Genomic DNA, 20,115 nt, shown 5'->3' with positions numbered 1-20,115 from the left:
GCAGGGTCTGTGGACTTGGCCCTAAAGGCACCGCCAGCTAAGATCTACCTCTTCACCTGACAGGGTAACTGGCCAGAGCAGGGACCCCCTTCTTTTAGCCAGCACCTGGACCTCAGAGGGTGAAACTTGTGCCTTAGGACCTTGCCCTTTCTTGTCAGAACAGAGGATAAGAAATACAGGCCAGTCTTCTTTGGTGGAGTTTTACAGGAACACCGTTACCTGACCTCAAGAACAAAGGATCTGATACCAAGAAGTTTGCAACAACTAACCGCGCCCCTCCCTCACCTTTCCTATAAAAGGTCTTTGCTGACAGCTTTCAGAGAGTTCGGGGTTTTTAAGGCATTAGTCACCCGTCTCCTTTCATCGCCCTGCAATATGCCTTTTTCTGCTCCAAACTCCGATGTTTTGATATTGTTTGGCCTCACTCTGTGTCAGGCACAAGGACTTGAGTTCAGTAACAGACAGAGCTGCAGAGATGGAGGCGGAGGGGAAATCAGGGTCAAGAACTCTGCCAGACTCTCATCTAGAGACTATCCTTATTGTAGATTGGCCTGTATTTTAATGTTCCTGCGCAGCTGGTGCTCCAGGCTTTCCTTCCCTTAAGAATTTAAAGAGGATCTTGAGGGCCAATAAAGCAGTTTCCTTGGAATGAGCCAGTTATACATTACTAATTTCCTTTGACAATGGGACGCCCAATATAAAAAACAATGGTGGTAAAGCGAAGACTCTGAGTTCTGGATGTAGGTGATGAGATAGTCGAGGATCCCAAGTGTTCACCTTCCTTCTTCACCCCAAACTCATCTGTGCCCTTTCCCTTCTTAAGGGCTCAGCATTGGTGTCCAAGCAGGACAATACACCTCAAACCCATAAGCCAACACTCCTCTCCCACCAGATTTCTCCCCTTCATCCCTTATTACTCTTTTTGTTCCACTACCCTTCCATTTCGAGATACAAAGCTAACTCCCTGCAGGTGGGAAGGATTTTGGACCATTGTTGACACCAGGCAGCTGTTGATAAAAGAGATGCCAACACTTTATTATGTGTTCTCCTACCACTTACTTTACCACTGACTCCTTCTTTTGTGTCAATCTTCATTTCCCTGATTTTTCTCCTGTAAGTTTCGTCTGTGGACTAATCAGTGACTAACCTCCTCACAGCTTTGGAATGACTCATGAGGGCAAAAGATGATGAAGACTTCACTCCTTCCTGGAACTTTCTGGAAGGGGGTGTTCAGTACTAGCTGATTCCATTGTATATATTCTTGTCTTCTTTGTCATAGATTAATTGACCATAAGTGCATGGGCCACCATCTTTTTCTTAATCACCAGTAAGCAGGGACTCAGGGGTTCTGTCACTGGGAAGGGCTCTATATAGGTCTGTTCAGTTTCAAGACCAGTCTCCTCAAGGAGGCATTCAGATCATCCCTGGGTCGCCAATGATGAGGTGAAAATTGTCCACTCAGGCAAAGCCTCCTGTGACCAATGCCTTGGCTAGTGGATCCTCACAAAGAGATGGTGTGTCAAACTGACAGTCCCAGCTCACCCATATTTATAGCACATTATCTCCAAGACCAGATATTCATTTTGGGAGGGGGAGAGTTTCTAATGCCAACTGTGTCACCTCAGGTCAGCTTGGCAGGAGATCCCCAAAATGTCTGCCTCTTCTTATCAGCATGCATGGATCAGTCGTGGCTTAGTTACAGCAATGACTGAAAGTGAAGCCTCAGAAAAAAAAAAAAAAGTGAAGGCTCCTAAGACATGGAGTCAGCCTCCAGACAAGGCTTTATGTCATGCTTGATGGAACTGACACACATACCTCAAAAGGCTCCTTCCAATTGTATAATTTATACACACATCACATCAGAAATCACACACATCACAAAAGGAGTCAATATTGGAGTTAAGAACATAGGATGATAGAAACCCAAGTTACATTAGTTATTTAGATCAGACCACAATGTGGCATGTAAATGGGAGGGAGGAGATTCAGGAGAGATAGTCCCACTGACAAGTGTGAGATGAGGTGCAGATAAACTCCCCTATTAAGCCAAGCACAGAAGATATGTGTCATTTTCTTGAAATCACATCTTAGAAGAGTAGATTCTGGATTATTCACCCTATCAATTATTGATGAGCTGTGGAAATGAGCTGACCACCATATCATGAATCTCTGTGGATAAATCTAACAAACATGTTACAGAATCTAGTCAGAAAAATGCATACATGGGCTTCCCTGGTGGCGCAGTTGTTGAGAGTCCGCCTGCCAATGCAGGGGACACGGGTTCATGCCCTGGTCCGGGAGGATCCCATATGCCATGGAGTGGCTGGGCCCGTGAGCCATGGCCGTTGGGCCTGCACATCCAGAGCCTGTGCTCCGCAGCGGGAGAGGCCACAGCTGTGAGAGGACTGCACATCGCCAAAAAAACAACAACAACAACAAAAATCATACACTATGATACAATCTATGGAAAATTCAGAATTTGACAATAAAAGACAGTCTATCGTTTAGGGAAGTATAGAATAGATAAGCAGTAAAACTATAAAGACATCAAAAGAATGATTATCAAAATGTCAGGTGTGGGGACTTCCTTGGCGGTCCAGTGGTGAAGACTCCATACTTCCACTGCAGGGGTCGCAGGTTAGATCCCTGTTTGGGGAACTAAGATCCCACATGCCATGCGTTGTGGCCAAAAAATTAAAAAAAAGAAAATGTCAGGTGAGCTCTAGGGGCCCAGAGGAACATGTAAATGTAACAAGGGACAGGGGATGCCTAAAAAAAATTACACGAGGTGAGTTTTATAGGTGTGGTCTTTGTAAAAGAAAAAAACAATTTATACATCTCATATGAACATCCCACTGAATGTATGACAGTTTTTAAAATTAAAAAAGCTAGGTAGACAGTTTGTTTATTTTTATTTTTTTGCATTTAAAAAAATTTATTTTTTAAAATTTATTTTTGGCTGCATTTGGGTCTTCATTGCTGTGCGTGGGCTTTCTCTAGTTGCGGCAAGTGGGGACTACTCTTCTTTGTGGTGCACGGGCTTCTCATTGCAGTGGCTTCTCTTGTTGTGGAGCACGGGCTGTAGGCACAAGGGCTTCAGTAGCTGTGGTGCATGGGCTCAGTAGTTGTGGCACACGGGTTTAGTTGCTCCGCAGCATGTGGGATCTTCCTGGACCAGGGCTCGAACTGTGTCCCCTGCATTGGCAGGCGTATCCTTAACCACTGCACCACCAGGGAAGTCCCTATTTTTTTGTATTTTTAAAGTTTACTTTATCTGTTTATACACAACCTTGTTCCAGAAATTGTTTAAGGTGGCTTAAAATCCACAAAATAAACCAAGGAATTAGTAACAGAAGAACCAGGAATAAAACATGTACAAAATGCCTATACAATTCTACTCGTTTACTCTGGGTGGACCACAAATTTGGCTCTAAGCTTTTTAGCAGGCAGTTAGAAGACGAAACTTAATTAGTTACATCATTTACAGTGTCCATAAAACAAAAACACCCAATTACCCAAGCAAAGCACTGTTATTCCTAATATTAAGACCAGAAAGAAATTTCTCAAGAGGCTTCATAAAGAGATCAGTGTATGATGTAATAATCAGTGTTCTCAGTATCAACCTAATGGGAGACTCAGAGATGAACTTCTCAGGGCTCTTTCTTCAATACATGCAGATGGCATCACACCAACTTGAAAATCAGGAAAAGCAATTTTGTCATGAGTTTGAGGGTTGAGAGATGAACACAATATGATCCGGTCAAGGTACTCAGCTCTCTGCTCAGCAAAACCACACTTAAATTTTAGAAAACCAGAGTTAAATCCAGTACCCAGAATGACTCCAGAGAAGTCATGAAAACCCTAAAATTCTGTGTAACATTTTTTTTCTTTTTGGCTACACCGCGACTTGTGGGATCTTAGCTCTCCAACCAGGGATTGAACCTGGGCCCAGGGCAGTGAAAGCACAGACTCCTAACCACTGGACCACCAGGGACTCCCCTATACAACCTCTTCAGAATAGGTGTATTTATTCTTCTTGACAGAAAACATAGTTTATCAGATACTTTATGTACCCAGTTGGTACCCAAAAGTTAGGACCCATTTCTTTAGACAATCTTGAGAATTAAACAAACTACAAATCATTAATACTATTCAGATACTTTTTTTTTTTAAATCACAGCCTAGCTTTTTTTCCCCTCTGCAAAAGAACATTCTTTGTTTCTATTTGGCACCACGGCTCAGGTGAAGGTTTCAGGGTGGTTAAAAACTTGCTTCCTGGCTGAAGGAAGAGGCTCAGGCAGAGATCTCCAGGAGGGCAGAGGCAGAGGGGTCCCGCAGAGGCCGCTGGGCTCCGGAGGCTCCTAGTCATGCTTGCAGGACAGCCTTTGGAAGACACTTGCCCAGCCCGGCCTGGAGGCCAGCCATCCTGCGCAGGTTGGTCAGATGGTGGCCCATCTTCTTGAGGAGCTTCGTCTCCTCTTCCAGGAAGCGGCTCTCCAGGAACTCACAGAGCTGGGCGTCTGCGGCTCACAGAACCCAGGGCATGCAGATCCAAGAGGGCCTGGTTCAGGCTCTTCTCCAGGGTTATGGCGGCCTCCATGGGTCCACGCTGGCACTCCGCTCGTTCGGGGACAGCTTTTGCCCGTCCTGGACCAGGGTGCAGCTGCCCCACTGCTTCCACATCTCCAAGAGAAGCTGGGCACCTTTGTGCTTCTCCTCAGCCAACTCCCGAAAGAAGAAGCCCACGCCCTCCAGAGCCACCTCGTCAGCTTCAGAGTAGAAGGTCAGGGAGAGGTAGGTGGATGAGGCCTGCCGGTGCGGGTTGATCAGGCGGCTGACGGCGGCCTCCACCTCGGCATAAGAATTCTGCTAGATCTGGGTGCTCATGGTTAGTCAGCGGTGAGGAGGACTCTCTCCACAAAGTGTGGTGTGAAGCTGCAACAGTTTTATTTTGTCACAGGAATTGATAAATTGATGATCTCAACAGACTAAAACAGCTTCAAATGGGTGTGGAGTTTGAAATAACTTGATTAATGAGAAAAGAACAGACTATTTAATCATTTAGTTTAGGTAAAATGATTATCTACTGTCTGAAAATGTACCTCAGATTTGTTTTAATCAGGTATGGTAACACAGACAGACACAAATAATTTTCATGAAGGAAGAAGATTACACACAGATCCCTAGAAACAGAAGGCAGGGCATGCCATGCAGGGCCACATGGGGAAGCACCAAGGTGGATCATGAGGCAGAAGGGGGAGGGGGAAAGCATGTCCCAGAGCCTTTATTGGAGTTGTCATGAAAAGTAATGGGTGAGGCTGAGTAGGTACACCGAGTAAGGCTAGGATTGGATACTTTGAATACTGTCGCCAGACTCTGGGCTAAAGGAGTAATCAGTAGGACTCCACAGCTGTTACTCCTTCTGTATGAAATCCACAACTCCATTCCTGAAAGCTGTCGATATTTTGTTTACTCCATAAAGAAGAAAGAGGCCTCCATTCACCTGCAGGAGAGCACTAGAGCAGAGAGCATGGGCTATGTTTCTGAGTCTACCTCAGATTGGCTGTGTGGGACCTCAGGAAGCTGCTATGCCTCTCCTGGATTTTGTCACCACATATTTTACAATGAGGCTGACCACAGACAGGGCAAGGTTGTGCATGATCAATGGTAACTGTTGATGGGAAGTGTGTTACTAACCCCAAAGCTAAATTTTGGAGGGTAGGTAACAGGGAAGACAGATCTTTGCCCCTTTGGCCACCGATGTGCTTTTTAAAAAATTTTTTGGGGGGCTTCCTTGGTGGCGCAGTGGTTGGGGGTCCGCCTGCCGATGCAGGGGACACGGGTTCGTGCCCCGGTCCGGGAGGATCCCACATGCCGCAGAGCGGCTGGGCCCGTGAGCCATGGCCGCTGAGCCTGCGCGTCCGGAGCCTGTGCCCCACAACGGGAGAGGCCACAACAGTGAGAGGCCCACGTACCGCAAAAAAAAAAAAAAATTTTTTTTGGACGCACTGCGCAGCATGTGGGATCTTATATCCCCAGCCCGGGGTGGAACCCACGCCCCCTGCACTGTAAGTGCAGAGTCTTAACAACTAGACTACCGGGGAAGTCCCATACTGGAAGTTCCATTTGTCCACTCAAATTTGCCAAATATAACCTGATTTGTTTTGAAATCACCTTCTGTCTGATGTGTGGAGCATGAGCTGAGGTAGAGCAAGAACTGATGCTGATACAGGGTGGAGGCTGTTTTGTAGCCCAGAAATGTACTGTTGGTAGACCGGCCCAAGGGGGTGGAGTTGAAGGTGTTGAGAAGCAGATGTGACAGGACATGTGGATGGTTGTGATGACAGAGCAAGGCTCAGGCAATGAGAGTTATCCCCCTCAAACACTCTGTATCTGTGGGCCAGCAGGGCTTTTCCTGTTCTGGTTTCTTGGTCAGTGCCCAGGAAAAACATGTTTAGGGAATAAATAAAGCTGAAGGCTAATATTTCTGGGACAAGAAAAAAGGCAAGACTTATCCCTGTCCTCATGTCAGTTACCTGGGCTGTTGAATTTTCCATGACCTCATTTCTCCAACACAGAAGGGGCCAGATAGATGACATTGGATTGGAGGCTTTGTTGGGCAGTGGTTAAAGCTGTGGCTCTGTGGACTCCATTCCCAGATGTGCTACTTAACAGCCATAACTGAGAGTAAGTCATAGACCCTTTGCTGCCTCAGTTTCCTCATATTAACCTAGGTGACAAATCCACCTCATAGGACTAGTCCCTTTTCTTTTACTACTGTTTTTACCATTCTATTGATCATTTATATTCCAAATTTTTCCTTTTCTAGTTTGAAAAGTATATTCTGGTTGCATTTATTATATTTAAGCTAAAAATTGCAAAAGCTTATTTAATACATTAGAGTATAGGGTTAGAAATAAATTTATTCCTGATTGGAAATATAAGGGATTCAGAACATTAAGCAACTAGCCTCCTCTCAATGTATATGTTCTGAGGTTATACATGGAATTCCATCACTTTAACTCTATAAGGAGACATATTCATGTTTTACACAGATAACAAGCAGTTATTTTAATCAAAAGACGCACACTTCTCTCAATCCTCATTCCAACTCTCTTTGCAGACTTTTCGTCTTGATCAGCCTTCTTTGTACTTGAATATTATTTTCAGTTCAGAAAATTATGTTTAGAATTTTATTTTCTGTGGGTTTGTTTTCCATTACAGTCGTCATGTTTATCCTCAAATAGTCTTACATCACACTTTCTTAAAAGGCATTTTTACTGTGTATAGAAATTTCGTATGGTAGTTATTTCTTCTGTACAGAAACAATTCTTATTGTCCTTCTAATTGACAAGTGGCATTTGGTAAATTACCTTTGTCCATGGAAAATAATCAATAAGCAACCTACAATGGGAATAGAAAAGAGGTTTTTTTGATCCAAACTGAGGACTATAGCCCAGGAGACAGCTTCTCAGATTACTCTGAGGAACTGCTCTAGAGAAGCATGGTTTTGAGCAGTTTTATATCTTGTTATAACAAGGAACATCAAACAAGTCAGGAATACACTCCTTCAACGTTTCAAAGAAACAAAAACAGATCAGCACATACACAACTCAGTATGGCCTTGTCACCTGGGAAGAAAGTCTTATGATCAAAGGAGTACTAGCATTGGCATCCCTGGAAGGGAGGCCTTTAATCTTTATCTTTAAAATGGACATTCCTTACTTCTGGTCAATGTGCCTTTTTCTTTAATAATTAAAGCAGATGTACAGTGCATATTTGGCCACAAACAGGCTGTTTTGGTTAGCCTGAAGTTCAAGTTAAATTATATATAAACCAGAATGACTTCTCCATACCTTAAGAAGTGAACATTTCTTCCGTCACTTTTCTTTTCAGGTCTTTGTAAAATACCTAAAAGGAATTGAATACATCTGTGTATACAGAGTGAAATATTTCTGTAATAGGGGCGGGGTAGGCACTAGTTATAGCAGCCCCCCTCAGCCGTTGGTCAGCACCGCAGTGGGCCCCTTCCCCTCTTTTATAAAAGGAGCCGGAATCCGGACTGAGGGGTGATGGATTTTTTTGAGATACCAGTCTGCCTTATTCTGGGTCTGCTGGCTTTCCGATTAAAGTTATCCCTTGCTCCAAAAGCTCGTCTCCCAATTGATTGGCCTGTCGTGAGGCGAGCAGAACGAGCGTGGGCTCGGTGACATTTCTTGTAAAAAGTATTACTCACTGGGTTAGACACAATCACTGATTATAAAGGCAGGAGAAATATTTTCTGAGGTAACCAGAGACACCAGCATTGTCCACCTGTTCATCAGTGTCCCACATCCCTATTGCACTTAACGTGGTGCCCGTGTCTGTAGTCTCTGCTCTTGTTCCTGATTCTAAATGCTGAGGCCCACACAACAAACCCAAGTGCTTCGCGCTACGCTGTGTATATTTGATAACAAATACTATTTATTAGCTTCCAGCTATGGAGGTCTGAGCGACATTAGTATATGGTGTGTGCATTTGATTTTTCTAGTGAGCATTCCCTATGTAAAGAAGCCCCAAATAATATGTTTCTGAACATTTTTGTGATGTGTTACAGACTACACTCACCGGAAATATGGGTGCGTCTCCTTTAAGAGGAAGCAACGCTCCGCCTAATCCTCAAACTAAACGAGGCAATTTCTAGGCTCCGCTAGCTAGGTGGCTCCGCCTTTGACCTGGAGGTGGCGCGGAAGTCCCACTCCATCGTTGGTGCTGTGGGAACTACATTACCTAGGAGTCCTGGCCACTCTGGGCCAATGAAGGCCCAGTAAAGGGGCGTTTCTGTTCGTACGGAGGACGCCGGGGCGGGACTTCCTTTTCCGTTGTTGGGCGGACATTTTCTTTGCTTTCGGATTAATCCACCGAGTCAATCTCCGGAACGCGGCGTCACACCCGAGGTGACAGGACAGGGAAAACGCGAGAGGCGTTGTCTGCGCTAAACAGAGACGGACCTGAGGATCGGCAGTGGCACCGCTCAGGTGACCCGGCCGCCGGAGCCCGGGACCTCGCACCTGTCGCTCTCCAGCTACTCCCCTCCCCCTCGCCCTCCCCGATCCTCAGGTGCCGATGGCGGCCGCCCTGCTGACGGACCCGGCGCAGGTGGGTGCTGCACCCCTGGGTTGTTCCCCCGACCTCCATCTCTGAATCCTGAAGCCTCGAATGAGGGACGCCTCAGGTCCCTGCAGCTCAGGATCATGTGTCCAGACAGTGGGGGCTCTCTTGGTCGGGTCCCATTTCTGACAGCCAACATGATGGGATGTGGAAAGATGTTACAGGCGAGGGGCCAGCATGTGCAGAGGCTTGGAGGTGCGACACAGCCGGAGCATTTGGGAAATCTAGGGCCTTTGGTGTCTGAAAAGATCAAGAGTCCGAGCAGCTGTGCCTCAATTCTCAGGGTGATGGGAGCTACGGAAGATTCTGAACAGAGAGGCAATATCTGATGGTTTCAAAAGTATTCCGTAGACTGCCCAGGTGTGTACAGACTTGAGGTGAGGGTGCGGACAGTGGGCCCCAGAAAGGTTGAGACGTAGTCCAAGGCAACACAGCTGGACTGAGGCTCAGAGGACAGACGGCCCCAGGTCTGTGGCAGGGCAGGAGTAGAAGATAGGCCTGAGCCCTTGGGCCTCTTTCATGGTTGCTTTTCTCTCATAGTCTCCCTCTTACCACAGGTTCCCCTGATCTCAGTAGTAATTATGGGCTTTATACAGGTGAGGGAAGGATGTCCAGGCTCTCATCGATTCCACCCCCACCCATGAGGGCTTCAGGATTGTGGTGTCATAGAACACTTTACTTTTTTAAAAATAAATTTATTTATTTTTGGTTGCGTTGGGTCTTCGTTACTGTGCGCGGGCTTTCTCTAGTTGCGGTGAGCGGGGGCTACTCTTGGTTGTGGTGCGCAGGCTTCTCACTGCAGTGGCTTCTCCTTGCAGAGCACAGGCTCTAGGCATGCGGGCTTCAGTAGTTGTGGTGCACGGGCTCAGTAGTTGTGGCTCACGGGCTCTAGAGCGCAGGCTCAGTAGTTGTGGTGCGTGGGCTTAGTTGCTCTGCGGCATGTGGGATCTTCCCGGACCAGGGCCCAGACCCATGTCCCCTGCATTGGTAGGCGGATTCTTAACCACTGCACCACCAGGGAAGTCCCGAACACTTTACTTGTACTCTCCCAGCTCTTGTGTCTGAGGACCCTGGAGAAACCCCAAGCCCAGGGTTCTGGGTCTAGACCAGGGGTTACATGCAAGGGTTCCCGTTTTCTGGTGACCACTGGAATAAGGTGTGGAAGTTTGTTCCAGGAACAGGAACCAGCGTGTGCAAACACTTGAAGGAGAGATTGAGATGGGAGTTTTCAAGAAACTACAGGTCTCCACCATATCTGGTAGCAATCAAGAGCAGGTGGGCAGGAGTCAGGCCTGAAATGGCCAGCTGACAAGCGAGAACTCTGTTCTGAGGGTGGTGTAGCCATGGCGGGTGTGGAGCAGAGGAGGGAGGTAATCTGATCCAGGTTTTAACAGCCTCTTTCTGGATGCCAAGTGGAGAACAGACTGTGTGTGGTGATGGAAGAGGGAATTAGGATAGAGACAAGGAGACCGGGGAGGAGACTGCTTCAGTATTCCAGGTGAGTGGTAATGGATGGCCCAGAGGGCTGGCTCTGTAGATGGGAAAAGTGACTGGGTCATATTTTCTGATGTGTGAAAGAGACAGCCCCAAGATGTTAGGCCTTATCAGTCAGAAGGGTAGAAGCTCCATCAGCTGAGATGGGCAAATTAGCGGTAGAAGTAACTCTGCATGGGTATCAGGAGTTTATTTGTGGCCATGTGAAGAGTCTGAGATGTTCCAGAAAACACTGAGTGGAGGTGTCAAGTGAGCTGCTGGACACAGGGCTGAAGTCCTGTGGAGGGGCTCAGGATGGAGAACATCCAAAAAGCAGAAGATGGTGTGTACCTAGGTCTACAAGGGAGAATCTACACATCACAACGGCATTGCAGTTAATGAGCCAGGAAGGTGATGGTGGAGGCCAACAACTGGGTGGGGAGCCAAGAGTTGTGAGATTGAGAGTGATCCAAAAGACTGGTGTGCATGTGGCAAAGGAGTATGAACTGATGGCCCTTGGTCCCTGGTGTTGGGGACTTATGGGAGAAAGATGAGCCCAACTTTGGTTGTCTGGTAAGCATGATCTTAGCAACTCCAGGAGAACTGGCTGGAAGGACGTGGGTGGGGATGCGGTGCGGCCCCACATGCCAGCCCCAGAGCTTAGATGGCGCCTTTCTTCCCACCTGCCTGTTGTTGGTGTGGGTGCACACCGTGATCAAAGGGACCTTAAGGAGAGAGCAGACATATGTGGCACCTGGCCCTGGTATTTCCAATGAGTTGAAGACCTAGGTCGGAAGGAATGCTGAAGGGAGCTCTGTGGGGGCAAGATGGGGGTCCTTAGGAGAGAGACTACTCACAGACTCGGCTCTCCCCATTGTGGCAGGGGAAAGTGAACTTTGAGGACGTGTTCGTGTACTTCTCCCAGGAGGAGTGGGGGCTCCTTGATGAGGCTCAGAGGCTCCTGTACCGCGAAGTGATGCTGGAGAACTTTGCCCTTATGGCCTCACTGGGTAAGGCCCTCACATCCCCTGCAGTGTCCTGGACTGGGCTCTCCCCCTTCCCTGTTTCTTCTATCAGAGCCGTAGGCATTACCTCCCTCCCCCGTTCCCTAGGGTAGGTGCTGTGGATGCCAGGTGTGAGCTTTGTGCACTAGCACCTCTGACTTCTGAGCAGTCCCAGTACCTGCTGCCTTGAAGGCTTACATGGATGGATGCAGGCATGAAGCGTCCTGCTGTCACCCAGTGGATCATCTCCAGTTTGTTCTCTCCCTTACTGGGTGCGTCTGTCCAGATCCATGCCATCCCTGTGCCCCAGGTTCTACCCCCTTCCTCTTGCTGACATTTCTAGTAGCCTGCCTGTGTCAGGAATTGCAAGGACCAGTATGGTCACTACTTGTTGGGACCGCTAGGCTATTCCTGCAAGACACTTCTTCAGAGTTATTTTTATAGTATTTAGTTGTCTTCTCTGAGGGGTGGGTCACCCAGACCAGTGCTGGCCATTTACCTGTCTTTTCCTTAGGATATGCATCTTCCATGTTCCATGGGATTGCCCCACTGGAGCTGGACAGTGAGCCCTGGCTATCTGAGTGGGCCAACATGACTCCAGCCGTGACCAGAGAGGCTCAGGGTGGGGGTGGCCCTGGTGGGTTGGAGCTGGGGAAAGGTGTGATGTCGGGCTGGGTTCTAATCATTCCCCAACCTCTCTGTGCCCACAGTTGTTTGAGTGCCAAGGCCAATGGCCACACTTCATTCTTATCTTTACTTTCTTATCTTTACATTCTTATCTTTACTTTCCCATTTACATACTTATCTTTTATGTTCTGACTGTTCCCCACCTCTGCCCACATCTCAGCTGTTCCTCTCCACTGCTTTCCAAAACTGGCTTATATGCTTAATGTGTCATGAAATGTGCACATACCTCAAATAATTCTTAAATACCACCTAGTCTATTTGATTGTAGCTATTCAGGGAACACACCCTTCTGTACATCTCCCTAGCAGCCAAGGCCTTGCTAAAATCCATTTGTGGATGACTTCATTAGACACCCTGTTCTTCCTAGGCTGTTCCCCACATTTGTGTCCTCTTCCCATCAAGGCCACTTCCAACCTGTGACCTTTAGATGCTGACTACTGCATAGCAGCCCTTTACTCAACTTGAGCTCTGGCCTCTTGTCTGATAGCAGACCTTCATGTTAGTTCTGATAGATACACATTTGTAATGAGACTGCCACTTCCCACCAGTGTCAATGTGTCCTTCACCAGCATTTGTCTGCTTTCAGGTTGTTCGCATGGAATGGAGGAGGAGGAGATACATTTTGAGCAGAGCGTTTCTGTAAAAGGAGTGTCACAGGTCACGATTCCTAAGACGATTCCGTCTTCCCAGAAGGCCCACCCCTGTAAGACATGTGGCCCAGTCTTGAAAGATGTTTTGTACTTGGTTGAGCACCAGGAAACACACCCTGGGCAAAAACCATACATGTGTGTGGCATGTGGGAAACAACTCTGTTTCAGTGCAAACCTTCACCACCAGAAGCAGCACAGTGGAGAGAAACACTGCAGAAGGGATGAGGGTAGGGCCTTTCTTGTGAACAGCTGCTCTGTCCAATCATTGGACATGCCCTTTACCACAGGGGAGGGTTGTAAGGACTTCCCAACTAGCTCAAGCATATTCCAGCACCATGCCCCTCTTAGTAAGTGGAAGCCACAAAGTAACACCAAGTGTGTAGAGGCCTTTCACAGTGGACAAAGGCATTACAAGTGCAATGAATGTGGGAAAGCCTTCAGCCGCAAAGACTCACTTGTTCAGCACCAGAGAGTCCACACTGGAGAAAGGCCTTATGAGTGCAGTGAGTGTGGGAAAACCTTCAGCCGCAAACCCATACTTGCGCAGCACCAGAGGATCCACACTGGAGAAATGCCTTACGAGTGTGGCATATGTGGGAAAGTTTTTAACCATAGCTCTAACCTTATTGTACACCAGAGAGTCCATACTGGAGCAAGGCCTTACAAATGCAGTGAATGTGGGAAAGCCTACAGTCACAAATCCACACTTGTTCAGCATGAGAGTATCCATACTGGAGAAAGGCCTTATGAGTGCAGCGAATGTGGGAAATACTTTGGTCACAAATACAGACTCATTAAGCACTGGAGTGTTCATACTGGGACAAGGCCTTATGAGTGCATTGCATGTGGGAAGTTCTTCAGCCAAAGTTCTGACCTTATTGCACACCAGAGAGTTCACAATGGCGAAAAGCCATATGTGTGCAGTGAGTGTGGAAAAGCCTTTAGCCACAAACATGTGCTTGTTCAGCACCATAGAATCCACACTGGAGAAAGACCGTATAAGTGCAGTGAGTGTGGGAAGGCCTTCAGGCAAAGAGCTTCCCTCATCAGACATTGGAAAGTTCATGCTGGAGAAAGGCCTTAGGATAGCAAGGAATATGCCATAGTGGGTGACACCAGAGAGAAGCTCTGAGAGTAGCGTATGTGAGTAGCCATCAGCTGGAAGATGAGTCTCATACATTTGAACTCCCACCCTGAGGAGATGCTTCTGTGTGCCAGCTATATGGGAAGGTTTCTGGAGAGATATTGCACTTCGTAACATGCCTTTGTTCACTGTGAGAGGCCTCTGCACACTTGCCAGAAGCATATCACTGCCAGTGTCTCTGAAAGAATCCATATGTCTGTGCAACAGCAGGGTGACACATTGTGTGTAAGTCACCCCAGAGTGCTTTGATGGGCAAGATCTCTGTTCTTCCTCCCTTCCTTGGAGGGAATCATCGGTAGCCTGAGCCCATTGAAGATCCTCACTCCTTCCTGCCCCCCTACTGGTTAAGCGTGGATGTGACCCAATTTTGGCCAGAAGAACGTAAGCTTTGTTCTGCTGGCTGCTTGCAGAGATTTCCATTTTTCAGACTTTATTGGTCTCATGCGGCACTCGTGATGAATTTGTCCAGCCCCCAAGTCACCTAACTTTGGGAATTGTCTGACTCATATTCTTCTGGGTTTGCAACAAATACCTTAGTTTTTAACTACGTTGAATCCTGGGGATTCTGTTCACTTTGTGGGTTGAGTTGAGAACAGAATTGGGCTCTGCCAGCCTGAAAGAATGAACAGCTTGTGTGAGAGGTCCAACTGTTGTGTCTCAGTGGTATTTGCAGAATGGTGAAGAAAGAACAGCTCTTATTCTACTTTCAGCCTAATTTGCATTGCTACTCAAGGCCTCCTAGGAAAGAATACCAATCTTTGCAGGCCTAATCGTGTGTCCTGTATGCCAAGATGATTTGTGTGACCAAGGTCTTCTTGAGCAATGGGCATTTGTCATGACAACTTCTGATGTGCCTGGGAGCAGCATGAATTGGGTCCCTTGTTCCCAGGGAATGCTTCATATTCCCCAGCCCTCTTTAGGAGAGTTTGATTCCCTGGGACCTACCAGCATCCCTGAAATCTATTATTTGGTAGGCAGATGTCACTGTCCCCTAAAAGGACATCTGATAAATAGGAAGTTGGGAGACTATAGCCAACTATAGGGAATATAACTCTTCTAAAGGCGTACCCACAAATGTTTCTATCACTGTGACTTTGGTATGAGGGTTTATGGAACTTCTCAGGACTCATATTTGTGTCTCATAATCTTACGGCTACAGTTACAGTCTGAGCAATCTAAACATTTTCTGCAATTAATTGCACATATTTATAGTGTATAATTTGATACGTTTTGATACATGTTTTCACCTTTGAAACAAAGTTTCCTGATTCCTTTTATAATATCTCTTGCCCTCACCCATTCCCAGGCAACCACTCATCTTGCTTTCTGTCATTATAGATCTGTCTGGATTTCCTAGAATTTTAAATGTGTGTGTGTATAGAATAATTTAAAAGGTACTAGTATGTATATGGCTTTTCAAACTATGCATAATTATGTTGTGATTTATCAGTGTTCTGTGTATCAGTAATTCATTCTTTTTCATCCATACTTTTGCTTAAAGTATTCCACTTTAGAGAAACAGTTCCAAAGCAAGTGACCCAGGAGAGAACTCACAGGAATGAAGCCACAGTATCTGTGGCTCATAACCTTCACCTGGAAGTGATGTGCCATCGTTTTTGACTTACTCTGTGGGTAACACAGACTAATCCTTGTTCAGGGTGGAAGGGGACTCACTTCACAACAGTGAAAATACAAAGAGGTAGGGATTTGTGGGAGCATTTCTTGAATACTGGTGACCACAATCATAGTTGTTTTTCTTTCTTTTACCTTTTTAGTCTTTTAATGAGGAATCATATTGACTGATTTCAAAAGTTAAACCAACCTTGCATGTCTGAGGTAAACCCTATTTGGTCATAATGTACTACTCTTTTATGCATTGTTGAATTTTATATGCTGGTTTTCTTTTCTTTTTTTTTTTTTTAAGATTTTTGCATCTATGCTCATGAGGGATGTTAGTCTCTAATCTTTTTAATGCATGAGTTTGGTTGCTGTCAGTGTAATGCTGGCTTTACATAATAAGTTGGTTAAGTGTCCCCTGCTCTTCAATTTTCTGGAAGAGTTTGGGAAGAATTGACATTATTTCTTTCTTAATTGTTTGGTGGAATTCACTGGTGAAGTATTTGGGCCTGGAGTCTATTTTGTGGGAAGGTTTCTAACTATAAATTTAATTTCCATAGTGAACATAGGTTTATAGAATTTATCTTTTTTTTCCCCCCTACAGTGAGCTTTGGTGATTTGTATCTTTCTCAAAGAGTTTGTTTATTTAAGTAGTCAAATTTTTCAAGCTATCCTTTCATTATTTTAGTACCTGTAGAATCTGTAGTGATGCCACCTCTCTTATTCCCGACACTGGTAATGTCTATATTTCTCTTTTTTTCTTCATCAGTAGTTTATCAGCTTTATTGATCTTCTGAATGCACTTGATTTCACTGATTTTTCTGTTTTTTCCTGTTCCTTTTTTCCCCCCCATTTTGACTTTTACCATTGCCTTTTGCTTTTATTGTATTTCATTTCTGTTCTTCTCCTACTTTTTAACATAGATCCTGAGATCCTTCATTTGAAACTTTTGGGTTTTTTCCTAACATAGGTGCTAAATTCTAAAAGTCACTGTGTAACAACTGCTTTAGTTGCCTCCCACAAAACTTTATATGTTGTATTTTCATTTTAATTACATTTAAAATCTTTTCTGGTTTCCTTTTAAATTTCTTCTTTGACACATGGTACTTTTTAGAAGTGTGTTATTTGGGATTTTCCTTATCTTTTTGGTAATTGATTTCTAATTCATTGCAGTCAGAGTATATACTTTATGACTTGAATTATTTACATTTATTGATATTTTCTTTATGGCCCAGAATATGGGTTATCTTGTATTTCATGTTAGCTTAAAATAAATGTATACTGTGTTCTTGTTTGATGGAGAGTTCTACAAATGTCAACTCAGTTAAGACAGTTGACAATGTCTAAGTTTTCTATATCCTTACTGGTGGTGGGTGGGGGGTGGTATTCTGTCAATTATTTGAATAAAGTTGTTGACATCTCTGAATATAAATATGGATTTGCCTATTTCTCTATCAGGTTTAGTTCTATCAGGTTTTGCTTTGTATATTTTGAAGTCTTTTTATTAGGTGAATAAACATTTCCTACTGTTATGCCCACTTAATGAGTAGACCTCTTTTATCATTAAGAAAGGGTTCTCTTTATCTATAGGAATATTCTTTGCTGTAAAATCTATCTTGTCAGATACTGTTAACGTTGTGTAGTTTTGATTGAACACTCAATTTTGCCTTTTTGGGTACTGAAAATACTTGCATTTCAGTAGATATTCTTGGTATTGTTTAAGTTCCTTGGAAGCAATATGATCTTTTGGGATCTTGATTCCAAATATTTTTAGGTTGAATTACTGTAGCATTCATTTTAAGGCTAATTTCTCTCCCCCTACTGAGACACAATCATTCTGTATTCTCTACCTCATGCTTCATAAGGATTCCCATTTAAACTGGTTAGAACAGGTGCTATTCCATTCTCTGCATTAGCCTTGGAAATTGTTTCATTGAATCCTTTTGGGTGTTTCTTTACCCAGCTCTGCTTATTTCCTGCCTGCATGTACAGATTAGTACATGAGGATGTACTAATGTACATGAGGTCATACCTGAGGATGACCCTCTGTATGTTTCTGAAGTTTTCTCTCTCCTGTACTGTGCTCTATTGGACTCCAGACACCTTCGCAGGTCCAGATTCTAAATTTTGTCTCAACTCAGGGTGACTTTTGGGGTCTGACTGGACTCAGCATTTTTGTATTAGGGCCTGGGAATTTCTTTTCATAGTAAGCTGGGATGGCCACATGGCTCACATCGTTTGTCCTCTTTCATAGGTCACTGTTATTTGCTTGATGTCCAGTGTATTAAGAATCAGTTTCATATATGTTATAAATATTTTTCAAGAAAATCTATGAATTCCTGTAAAGCAGACAGTTTGAATAAATTAGTAGAATTGATAACGCCTCCAAACCACATCAGAAAAAAAAAGAGAAATCACACATTTACAAATATGAGCAAGGAAAGAAGGAATAGCACTAGATGTCTTTGAAACATAATGGGTAATATGTGATTATTTTATTTCATTTTATTTTTTGGCTGCGCCATACAGCATACAGAATCTCAGTTCCCTGACCGGGAATCGAACCCGTGCCCCCTGCATTGGAAGTGTGGAGTCTTAACCCTTGGACCACCAGGAAAGTCCCTGTGTGATTATTTTATTTTATATTATTTTATTTTATTTTATTATTATTATTATTTTTGTGGCACATGGGCCCTTTACTGTTGTGGCCTCTCCCACCGTGGAGCACAGGCCCTGGACGCACAGGCCCAGCGGTCACGGCCCACAGACCCAGCCGCTCTGTGGCATGTGGGATCCTCCTGGACCGGGGCACGAACCCACGTCCCCTGCATCGGCAGGCGGACTCCCAACCACTGCGCCACCAGGGAAGCCCCCTGTGTAACTATTTTAAATGACTCTTTCCCAATAAATGGAAATGTGGGGGACAAAAATTCATTGAAAGATACCAACTGACCACGTTCCCTCAAGAAGAAATAGATAATCTTAAAAATCCTTTGTTCATTAAAGACATTTAATTAGTATTTCCAAATTACTAGTAATGGTAATCTACGTTTAAATGTAAGAAGCCCTCTCACTTAAAATTTAAAGCCAAGGTGGTTTCACTAACAAATCCTACCAAATATTTAATGAATAATTAAGATTCCATCAGACTCTTCCAAAAAATAAGTAGTAACATATGGGGCACTTCCCAACTAATTTTTAGAAGCCAATATTAACCCTAAGAGCAAAACTAGGTAATGAAATTAAAATTATAGACCAATGTGTGAGCATAGATGCAAAAAATCTTTCACAAAATTTTAGAGAATTAAGTGTGTGTGTGTCTGTGTGTAGTATATTTTCAATTGTTAAAGCCAACTTTACATTCCTGATAATAATTATAATCTAGTGAGACATCATGTATATAAGGTTGGTTTAACAATTGAAAATACATTAATTTAATCTATATTAACTAGAAGGTGTCCCAGGTTCCTGGCACAGAGCTTGAAATATCTTGAAATTCCTGGAGTGATAGGAGTCTTTCTTGTTCTAATGAAGTGATTCTTGGTAAGCCCCTCGAACGTTTCCGGATGGGGACTGGTTACCAGAAAAACCAATCATATGATTAGACGTTTGAAACTGAGCCAGAAAGACCTGTGGGGAGAGAAGAGGGGCTAGATGTTCAGGCATGTGGCCATGATCTAACCAGTTGTGTCTATGTAATGAGATTCCAATCGAAACACTGGACACCAAGGCTTGGTGGGGTTTCCTGGTTGGTGAACACATTGATGTGCAGGAGAGTGATATGCCTTGACTCCCCAGAGAGAGAGATTATGGAAGCTTCACACCTGGGACCCTCCCATACCTTGCTCTCTGCATTCTTTCCATGGGCTATTCCTGAGCTGTATTCTTTATAACAAAACTGGAATCGTAGGTATAGCACTTTTAGTGAGTTCTGTGAGTCATTCTAGCAAATTACCGAACTTGAGGGGATCATGGGAACCCCTGAAATTATAGCCAGCTGTTCAGAAGTGCAGTTGGACCCAATGACTTGAAGCGCATGTCTGAAGTGAGGGCTTTCTGGTGGAGGACTGAACCCTTACAGATGTCTAGAATGACACAAACTCTGGGTAGTTGGTGTTAGAGAACTGGCGTCAGAATCAATTTCTTTAAACTGATATACGGCAGCATTAGAAACATAAAGCTAACATTACGCTTAATGGGGAAAGACTGAATGCTTTCCCCCTAATATTAGGAATAAGCAGGAATGTCCACTCTGACAACTTCTATGTAATGTTGCACTGAAATCTGTGCCAGTGACATAAGAAAATTAAAGGAAATAAGCAATGTACAAATTGTAAAGGAAGAACCAAAATGGTCAATATTCACAGATGACATGCTTATCTATTTAGAA

General features: G+C 44.6%; 1 protein-coding gene and 1 pseudogene across 2 annotated transcripts; one reads left to right on the top strand and one right to left on the bottom strand.

The window, feature by feature from the left end:
- Window positions 1–4,365: 4,365 nt before the first annotated feature.
- LOC309976395 (ferritin light chain-like) lies at window positions 4,366–9,177 on the bottom strand (annotated as a pseudogene). Its single transcript has 2 exons — window positions 8,932–9,177; window positions 4,366–4,869 (listed from the first exon to the last, which is right to left on the bottom strand). The product of its transcript is annotated as a ferritin light chain-like (transcript).
- A 1,316-nt stretch (window positions 9,178–10,493) lies between these two features.
- Window positions 10,494–16,879, top strand: LOC309976394 (zinc finger protein 772-like; the record flags this gene model as incomplete). The annotated part of the gene is made up of 3 exons (XM_082861959.1): window positions 10,494–10,520; window positions 11,507–11,633; window positions 12,901–16,879. 3 exons carry the CDS (start codon window positions 10,494–10,496, stop codon window positions 14,046–14,048), a joined length of 1,302 nt encoding a protein of 433 aa, XP_082718085.1. The 3' UTR covers window positions 14,049–16,879.
- Between the last annotated feature and the right edge of the window lie 3,236 nt (window positions 16,880–20,115).

The sequence above is a fragment of the Leucopleurus acutus genome (genome assembly GCF_964270905.1).
Source record: "Leucopleurus acutus genome assembly, chromosome: 20".
Taxonomy (NCBI): Eukaryota; Metazoa; Chordata; class Mammalia; order Artiodactyla; family Delphinidae; genus Leucopleurus; species Leucopleurus acutus.
The sequence above is the reverse complement of the archived record's forward strand: the minus strand, read 5'-3'. Positions and strand labels throughout refer to the sequence as shown.